Source organism: Sinocyclocheilus grahami, unplaced genomic scaffold (genome assembly GCF_001515645.1).
Source record: "Sinocyclocheilus grahami isolate Dianchi unplaced genomic scaffold, SAMN03320097.WGS_v1.1 scaffold81.1, whole genome shotgun sequence".
NCBI lineage: Eukaryota > Metazoa > Chordata > Actinopteri > Cypriniformes > Cyprinidae > Sinocyclocheilus > Sinocyclocheilus grahami.
The window spans coordinates 1,480,530-1,491,006 of NW_015505260.1; the positions used below are offsets into that span (position 1 = coordinate 1,480,530).

The 10,477-nt window shown below is 33.0% G+C and overlaps 1 protein-coding gene across 3 annotated transcripts in view; it reads left to right on the forward strand.

Annotated features, from left to right (window-relative positions):
- Positions 1–7,527, forward strand: part of LOC107586407 (guanine nucleotide-binding protein subunit alpha-11-like) — a 15,007-nt gene extending 7,480 nt beyond the window's left edge. For 2 of the 3 annotated variants that reach the window (XM_016273763.1, XM_016273760.1), the window contains exons 6-8: positions 1,187–1,316; positions 2,875–3,028; positions 7,198–7,527. In XM_016273763.1, coding sequence (XP_016129249.1) covers positions 1,187–1,316; positions 2,875–3,028; positions 7,198–7,400 — 487 coding nt within the window. In that variant the 3' untranslated portion in view covers positions 7,401–7,527. Of the gene's footprint in view, positions 1–1,186; positions 1,317–2,874; positions 3,029–4,666; positions 5,399–7,197 lie in introns of those variants that run through there. The other variant, XM_016273761.1, reaches the window with a different exon arrangement.
- The last annotated feature ends 2,950 nt before the right edge of the window (positions 7,528–10,477 follow it).

The following is a 10,477-nucleotide window of genomic DNA, read 5'->3' on the forward strand; positions in this document are numbered from 1 at the left end:
TTTTTTGTTAAAGCAGTGTTGCTGTTGTAAAGTTGTACAGCTACAGTTGTGTTGCTGGGATTTAAAGCAGGTTTTATTTTTTTTCTTCCTTATCACTCTGTATTTACAGGATTTCACTGTCCACTCTGTTCAAATGTGGATGAATGGCTACACATAGATGTGCACACACTGTCAGAGCTGTGTGAGAGCACTACCATCCTGCTTTTGTGGGGGTGGGTAGGGGTGTTAAATATTTTTTTGTTGTTTTGTTTATTTTTTTCCCCATAGGTTTTTAACATTCTAAAAGCTCTTTATTCCAAAGGTACTACAAGCTAGACAGTGTATTCAGTAGGTGTAATGTATTCTAAGTTGCTTCAGAAGTATTGCAAGTATTACGAACAACAATAAAACAGTGCATTGACATAAAAAAGGAAATTTACTTTTGGTACTTAAGTACTTTTAAAAGCAAGTACTTCTGTACTTTTACTTAAGTAAAAATCTGTCTTTACAACTTTTACTTGTAATGGAGTAATATTTGACCAGCGGTATCTGTACTTTCACTCAAGTAATGGAGTTGAGTACTTTGTCCGCCTCTGGCAACAGCGTAGCATTGTGCTAAAAATCACTATTAACACCTTAGCAACTACACTCTTAAAAATAAAGGTGCTTCAAAAGGTTCTTCAAGCGATGCCATAGAAGAACCATTTTTGGTTCCACAAAGAACCATTCAGTCAAAGGTTCTTTAAAGAACCATCTCTTTCTTACCTTTTTATAATCTGAAGAACCTTCTTTCGCCACAAAGAACCTTTTGTGAAACAGAAAGCTTCTTTAGATGTTAAAGGTTCTCTATGGAACCATTTAGACAAAAAGGTTCTTCTATGGCATCGTGAAGCACCTTTATTTTTAAGAGTGTATATAGCAACACTTGGACAAACTTCCTAGCCTTGCTTGCACTCATATATTTTTCAGAAAATGTAAAACAAATATTAGAATTTTTATAAAGAAACCAGTTACAAGATGATGCGAGTCAATTACTTGATGCAATCTACTATATTTGGAGGCAGACATGTTTGATATATAACAGCAAGGAAGTAGGAACAAATGATAGGGGCTGACAGTTAATGTTTAATATTTTTGATTTAGACAGAAAGTTTCAAGAATAAACAACAGAATTTAATCAAATGGTCTTACCACTTTTTTTCTGAAGGATTGTGGATGTGGGTGGCCAGAAGTCAGAGAGGCGGAAATGGATCCACTGCTTTGAGAATGTGACATCGCTCATATTTTTAGCCTCCCTCAGTGAGTACGACCAGGTGCTGGAGGAGAATAACAAGGAGGTAAGCGACTCCTTCACCCCAGTCTGCCTGAATCTCTCTTGTACTAATCAATTGCTTTGATCAGTATAACAGTCCTGAGTCATATTTCAATGCAACTCAAAGACAAAAAGAAATGTGCATATTTCTAATTTGCATAAAGATATAAAGCCCAATATTGTGAAAATTATGTAATTAATTACTTTTGTTGTTGTTAACTAAAACTAATAATTGCTAACTAAACATTAATTAAAATGAAAAATAAAATAATACTAATATAAAATATAACTTATTTACTGAAAATAAATACTATACTAATAATAAAACTATAAACATTACATGAAAACTTTAATGAAAATGAGAAATTAGAAGTATAATTTGAATTACTGAAACAAAAGCTGCACATATATATATATATATATATATATATATATATATATATATATATATAAAATAAATATGTAAATAAACATATATATATATATATATATATATATATATATATATATATATATATATGAAAAATGAATGCAAATTACTAAGAATAACAAAATTACTTAAAATAATTAAAAAATTAAAATGGAAACAATGAAGTCACAATGAAATCATTCAAGATTTTAATAATATAGTAGTATGTAATTAATACTAAAATAATGCTTGTTCAGTAAGGAAAAACATTGGAAATATTTACATGATAAACATAGATTAAAATTCTGTATAATATTAGCATGGATACATGTAATTTAAACCACATATCACAAATTAATTATTTATTTGAATTATTACATTAATACAAATTACGTGAGTACTAATTAAATAAAAAATACCAACATGTTACAAACACAATTTTAATATTTTTTGCATTACATGTGACCCTGGACCACAAAACCAGTCATAAGGGTAAATTTTTCGAAATTTGAAAGCTGAATAAATAAGCTTTCCATTGATGTATGGTTTGTTATGATAGGACAATATTTGGCCGAGATACAACTATTTGAAAATCTGGAATCTGAGGGGGCAAAAAAATCAAAATATTGAGAAAATCGCTTTTAAAGTTGTCCAAATGAAGTTCTTAGCCATGCATATTACTAATCAAAAATTAAGTTTGAATATATTTACAGTAGGAAATTTACAAAATATCTTCATCAGTGACATATGAATTTGCATATCCTAATGATTTTAGTTTCTAATAACTTTGACCCATACAATGTATTTTTAGCTATTGCTACAAATATACCCCAGTGACATATGAATTTGCATTATAGTAATGAAAAATATATATTTTTTCATATTACAGTAAACTGCTGACATGTTTTAATTGTCAGGAAAATATTGCCACAATACAAGACAATACAATTGTCTTAAAATATGCTTCATTTTATTTATGCAAAAACATTTATTTTTTGTCATTAAGATAAAACATGACACAGACATTTCTTGACAGATTCACGTTCTATTGGTTCACGTTTGTGTGCACCTTCGCTGAAACGCTGCACTGATAAATTGCGTAATCTCTCTTGCACCTAGTGTCTCTCTCATTTAATTAACTTCTGCTGTGAATGCTTGCTGTCTCTGGCTCCAGAACCGCATGAAAGAGAGCTTGTCACTCTTCTACACCACCATCCACTCGCCATGGTTCGCCAGTGCCTCCATCATCCTCTTCCTAAACAAGATGGACATCCTGGAGGAAAAGATCAAGTCGTCAGACCTAAAAACTTACTTCGCAGGGTTTGACGGTATGGAAATAAGTATTTGTGTACCAACAATTCAGTAAATCAACCCCAACCTGTCCTGCCCCTTAAAAAGAAATATTATGGGATGAGAATATCAGGCTGTCTAGGAAACGGAATTGACAATGCAGTCGGAACAGGTTTTGCTTCACAGCAGATGGTGTAGGACAGATATTAGTTTCTTATTGCTGATATGGAAGCAGTATATGTGGCAGTTTGATTGCTTTAGATCTCTCGCCCTCTACCCCCGTTACCAACAGCAACCAAAAATAGCTAATTCCATGCATTTACAGTAGCTCCATCTTTGAGATTTAAAGATAACTGCTATAAAAAATTTTAAATTTTTAAAATTTGCCTTATAAAAGCCTAACTGTTATAGTTAAATTTAAAGAGACAGGACACCTAAAAAGGTCTATTGTAATATATTATAAAATATAATTGACCTGAATGTTTCATTACTCCATTACTCCAGTCTTCAGTGTCACAAGATCTTTTAGAAATCATTCTAATATGCTGATTTGCTGCTTAATCATTATCAATATTATTGGTGCTCAATGATTAATAATGGTTCTTATTAATATCAATGTTGAAACAAGTTTTTGCAGTTTAATATTTTTGTGGAAACCATAATACATTTTTTCAGGATTCTTTGGTGAATAGAAAGCTCAAAAGAACAGCATTTATTAAAAATAGAAATCATTTTATTAAATCTTTTAGGAAAATAATGTTTTTGAAAGAATCTCTTATGTTCACCAAGGCTGCATTTTTTTTAATTTGATGAATAATACAGTAAAACAGGAAAATGTTGAAATCGTATTACAATTTAAAAGACCTGCTTATTCTGGTGATGGCAAAGCTGAATTTTCAACAACCATTGAGTTTTCAGCGTTACCATTCAAAAGTATGAAATATATATATATAATAATTAGTAGTTAACACTTCTATTCAACAAGGATGCATTAAATTGTTTCTAATTGATAACAAAGATATTTATAATGTTCCAAAAGATTTCTATTTCAAATAAATGCTGTTCTTTTGAACTTTCTATTCATCACAAAATCTTGATAAAAATGTATCACAGTTTCCACAAAAATATTAAGCAGCACGACTGTGTTCGTCATTGATAATAATAAGAAATGTAAAGCAAATCAGCATTAGAATGATTTCTGAAGGATCATGTGACACTTAAAAGAACCTGAATAATGGCTGCTATTTTAAATTGCAATAATGTTTTACTGAACAAATAAATGCAGAAATAATCAGGCTATTTTTGATTAAATAAACCCAGCCTTGAATGGAAAAGAGTTTCGTGAACAATCTCCTAAATATCTCCATTTGTGTTTTACGAAAGTCAAGACGGGGTCAGTATAAGATGCCAGTCATTTTTGAGTGATCTGTCCCTTTAACACAACATTGAAACGGCTACGCACTTTGAACGCTACTGACTCCAAAATTGGTTAAATATTAATTATAAAGGAGAAGATCTTAACAATAGTGATTTTTTAAATGTTTGCTTAGATTCTTTCTCTCGCCTTTATTGTTCCTGCCTCTATAATTAGCATGTGGTGCTCCCAGTTTAATCGCTCTTACCTTCCAAGCTTGGACTAACTCCTCCCCTTCTCTGTGGTTTGGTGCCACCCTCAGGGAAACGACGGGATGTGCAAGACGCCATGATGTTCATCCACAATATGTATAAACAGAGAGCTGTGAGTGCTGAGACAAAGGAATGCAAAAACATCTACCCTCACTTCACCTGCGCCACAGACACCAATAACATCCGGAAGGTTTTCAATGACGTGAAAGACACTGTCCTTATCAAGTCTCTGCAGGAATACGGAGTGCTCTGAGCAGCCCATTTCTTTCAGGATACGGCCTGCTTCTGCCAACCTAATAAACTGACCTTGGAGGGACGCACACCTCTATACAGCCTTCCATTTCTCTGTCTATTGCTCCATCTATTCCTATTTTCCTACTTGTGGTGGATAAAAACATCAGATTCTTACGGCATGACACATTCTCCAAATTAAATCATTTGAACATTGCCAGACATCGACTTAACATCAGACATCAATGAGGAAGCTGTCATATCACACCTCAGACTTTGACAGGAATGCTATACAACAGGCAGATTTTCAGCGTGTTTTGGTTTCGAGGGGGTGGCAGAAATTTTACTCTATAGCTGCTGGCAAGAATGACCTGAGAACTACAAAGCAGCGTTTGGCTGATCTGTACTGGGGCACATGCTCAATGTCTTGCCCAAATATTTGACTTTACTGATTACTTAGAGCAAGAGGGTGGAGAGTTTCCTTTGAAATAGGTGCAGAAAGTTATATGGAAGACTGTTTCTGCCACAGAATAAAAAGAAAAATAAATAAAGATAACCTATTGTCTCACAATTCAATATTTTTTTTCTCACAATTCTGAATTAATCGTGAGATATAAACTCGCAATTCTGAGAAGAAAGGTCTGAAACGGTAAGATAAAGTCTGCTACTGCGAGATATTAACTTGCAATTGCTTGCTGGTGGAAAGTAAAAACAAACAAAATTATGAGATGTAAACTCAGAGCTCAGAGAAATAAATCTGAAATGTGGGATGTAAACTCGAGAAATAAAGTCAGAATACATTTTGTCTTAGAATTGCAAATTTATATATATCTATATCACAATAGTGAGAAATAAAGTCTGAATTGTGTGATAAAATGTTTTTTTATTCTGTGGCAGAATCAGGCTTTCATAATTTCCTTTCTGTAACGTGGAGTAGTTTTTTTATGTAACACAAACAAAAGCCAAATGGTTACAGAAATGTTTGGCTCTTAAATTAAAAATGTTTACAGAGAAATGTCACTTATTTTCGTAATCTAAAACAATTTTCATTACAAAGCATACTATTTTAGAGCAACATATTCTTATATATTTGCTCAAAATGGAGATTATACTGTTACTTTCATGTCAAATGTATGAATTTGTTTATATATACAGTACGATGTCTATATGTTTGATATATATAAAAGTATAGTTCTTCTGGTAGTTCTGATGGTCTGTTTGTTGTGTATAACAAGTGTAATAGTACCTTTAACCATAAAACTCTTATTAGTTAATACACACTGCATATTTATAGATCAATTTAGTATCAATTCATACAAAACTCGGGTTATCTGTTAAATTGTTAAGCATTTAAACTGATCCAATCCATCTGCTGTAATTAAAATGAGACGCTTTTACATCATTTCTAATACTAGTGTGCTCACTGTGAATCGGTCAGGAAAGATTACATTTGTTTTGTAATATGTTTAAAACTGGAAATTTTACTTGAGGCCTTTATATTTATAAACATCACCAGCATCAACTACACATAGATATAAGGCACTTTCCATGAATAATGTACAAAAATACTAATTACAAGGTTATCTAAACAAATGGTCGATGAAAAGAGGCAGATAATCTTTAGAAAATATTGAAATGATTGTGAATTTTTTTGTTTTCTGTTCATTTTGATATTTCATTCGATTCATGTGATTTTGCAATTGTTGCAACCCTGTTACCGTTAAATTCTTTCTAAGTAGAATATAAATACAATTTACTTTTGTTATTTTCTTACTAAAAAACATAACATGAACATGAAATGAAAACAGATTTCCCATAAATCTAAGAAAACTATTTGCTTGATTATTTGATTTTTTACAATAGAATGGGTAACAGGGTTGAAGGTTGCGCTTGATGGATGCAGTTAACAATACAATTTGTATAAGAATTGAGAAAATGTAATGAGATTATTTCACCTCTGCATGCTGTTATTATTATTATTATTATTATTATTTATTTTTAGTTTTTATCCCCTTAGTCTTACTTATTTAAATGTTCTTTCTGTTCTCAGTGTCATATATGTATGTATGTAAGTTTGTACCAAGAGCTCCTAAAAAAACACAATAGTTTATAAGTAACATATCTAATAGTTCTCAAACATTTGTATTTTTTCTCTAATGCTTTGAAAAAACTAATTGTACCGTATACATGGAAAGTGCCTCTAACTTTAGCATCAGTAAACTGGTTTTCTGTGGTGAAATGTATTTATTTTTTTTCCCCTTTTCTATCCTTTTGATTAAATTTTCTATTTCTTTTTTTTTTTGTCTTTTTTATCTAAATGTTTTCCAACTCCACCCTATAATGATGCCAGGCAAAAAGGAAGACAAGAATGAAGCGATGGACTACATCAGTGCCCTGTACCTCGAACAAGCTTTAAACCGCGAAAATCGAGAACAGAAATGCATTTACCAACACTTTACCTGTGCAACCGACACCGATAACATCCGCAAGGTCTTCAGTGATGTCAAGAGAACCATACTCGTCAATGAACTGAAGTTATATGGTATGCTTTAAGATGCAGAGCGGCTTCATCTGAAATCCCCTAAACTACAGACTTAACAGAGTCTTAACTGATTCCTGGAAAGACAAAATAATTGTTAAGATCACTACATATGTTATAACACGATGGAATGGATATCTCTATTAATGTAAATACAGTTGATCTGAACTTCACTGACTGATTCATTGCACTTGAAAATATTTTGTTAAATTTTTTGCACCATTAAGAGAAAAATTTGACTTTCTGACTATCTTTACACTGAAATTAATTTCTATATTCTACTGAAATAGACTATCAGAAAATATTAATAATCCAAAATAAAGAGACATTATTGGTTATAATTACAGTGTATGACAACATGACATGGATCTCAAGAAATGACAAGTGACAGAAATATTCTATGAAATAAACAAAATGTCACCATGTTCATGGTAAAAATTTCATGAACTCTGATAAAAAACTGCTAAATGAGAATCAAGTACTTCATGTGTTTATTCTATATTTGCACACAATAGATTCAATAAATATAGAGCACTGTAAAGTCATCTATATTGTTAAAATGATGCAAAAAAATTATGTTGCATTGTTTTTTTTTATTTAGAGAAAAGGAATAAGAAATAACTTTTACACAATAAAAATGTAATTGATTGATTGATTGATTAGCTTAGTTTTACCCAAGTAAACATATTTTTTATGATGTATTTTTATAGTTTAAGATTGAAAGTCTGGGACAATGGTAAAACAGTAAAAGACAATTAAAATAAAACAAAATACATACATGTGGTTGCCGCAAGCCCGCTGAACCCGCCGTTCTCAAGCCCTACGTCCTCTGCTCACTCTAGCCCGCTGTGTGTGACGCTGTGTGTTTCATTGTGAAAGCGAAACTACTTTGTTTGGCCTTCCAAAAGAGGACACGACTAGAAATCAGTGGTTGAGTTGTATTTACAACACTGTTCCAGAACAGTTCAACCCAAATATTCAGATGTGTGCAGCACATTTTATGGAGGACTGTTTCGCTTTTTCAGAACGATGAGCTTTGTAAAAATCGACACGTTTCAGAAAGGCGGGGCATAGAGGAGAAACAATAATGTACAGTATGTGAAAAATTATGTGTTTTTTTAACCTTAAACCGCATAAACATTTCATTACACCAAATAATGTTCTTTTTAGCAACATCATATGACCCCTTTAATGTATTTCTTTTAATAAATAAAAAATTGTCAGAATGTTACATGAATAATAAAACCTTTGTGTGTGTGTGTATTATATATATATATATAGTACAGTTAAGGAAAGTTGTATTGTGTATTGTAATGTTTAAAGAGGATGTCATAACAAACGTCAATAGACCGGGAAGTTTTATTTCAAAAATTCATAAGACCTTACCTTCACCTGTGGAAATGCAAACCGGAAGGCAGAAGACAATCCGTGTATCATTCGATCATTAATTTTTTTATTTAATATTGAAAGTAGAAAAATTAGAAAATGGCTCCTTTTTCATGTTTTTTTTTTTTTTTTCCAAAAAACGAAAAACGAGAATTCAGCTTAAATTTACGTTTTTCGTTCATGGGTGGAAAAATGAATAAACAGCTTGAATATTCGATTTCTACACGTGGGCGGGAATTAAACGCCCCTTTCTGCTGACTGGTCAGCCGAAGATCAAACCGTGCCTTCATCAGTTCTTCTGCAGTATCACGCAGCAGAATAATAGTCCTCCGCTGCTGCAGTTGTACGGATTCTTAACCCATTTTATCAATTTCATATTTTTCTCATCAAACAGACTAATGAATAGCTCAACACAACTCGTACCGGGGCAGAATCTAGACAGGTCTTTCTTCAGTGTAGACCAGCAGTTCTTAAAGGGGTCCTATTATGCTCTTTTACAAAGTCTTGATTTTGCTTTGGGGGTGTACTAGAACATGCTCTCATCCTTGGTGGTTCGAAAAACGCATTATTTTTCACATAATTTACATTATTAAAATACCTTTCTCCCCAGGCTGGAACAAACGGCTAGATTAGTTCCGGCTTTGATGAAGGTCCGCCTTCCGAAAAACAAAATGTGTTGTGACTGGTTAGCTGTCCCAGTGCGTTGTGATTGGCGAACAGCTTAGTGTTTCAGTACTGCCACGCCCCTTGCTCCGTCTTTCAACAAAAGCTTTTGGCGAATCCGGCACTTCTCACTCGTGTTGTGTCCTCAGTAAAGTGCGCAGCACACAATAGCAAATTGGGGTTATAATGCTCAGGAACAGAGTTAAAAAGTAAATTGCAACCACTGTTTCCTGACATCATCCGCTTTCGGAAGCCCAAACGGGCACAAAGGTGAAAAAAACAGCGTTTCAGGCGGTCGCACACCGGACGAGAAGCGCAGCGTCGAGCCACGGCTTTAAAATTCAAATGCATTATTTTCTATGAGTGTAGGCACACCGGCGGCGCCCAGCTATTCTAGATCTTTTTTATGCCCAAACATACACACTACACACTGACTAAAATTAAAAAAGTGAAAAAACATAATAGGACCCCTTTAAAGTGATAGGGGTAATAATAGATGAATAAATGAAATAATATAGCCTTAATATTGCTATAGCCTAAAGTATTTCCAGACTGTAAAGTCGTTTTTTTTAATCATGATACATAGGCCTACTGTGATTTATTCCAAAGTGACTTATATGATGCATTTAATGTAAAATAATCTAAATGAAGCCTTTTAAAAGACGAGTATTCCCTGTGGTTCATGTTTGTGGCATGCACCAGAAAGATGCTCAGCTGATGCAAAGAATATAATTTATATCTACACAGAAGAAAGCCCTGTCTAGACAATGCCCTGGTACGAGTTGTGTCGAGCTATTCATTAGCCTGTTTGTTTGATGAAAAAAAGATTAAATGTAGTTGCAATAAATGCGTTAAGAATCCATACAACTGCAGCAGTGGAGGACTATTATTTTGCTGCAGAAGAACTGATGAAGGCACGGTTTGATCTTCGGCTGACCAATCAGCAGAAAGGGGCGTTTAATTCCCGCCCTCATGTAGAATGATTTATTCATTTTTCCACCCTATATACCTATATACCTTGAATTCTTGTTTCTCGTTTTTT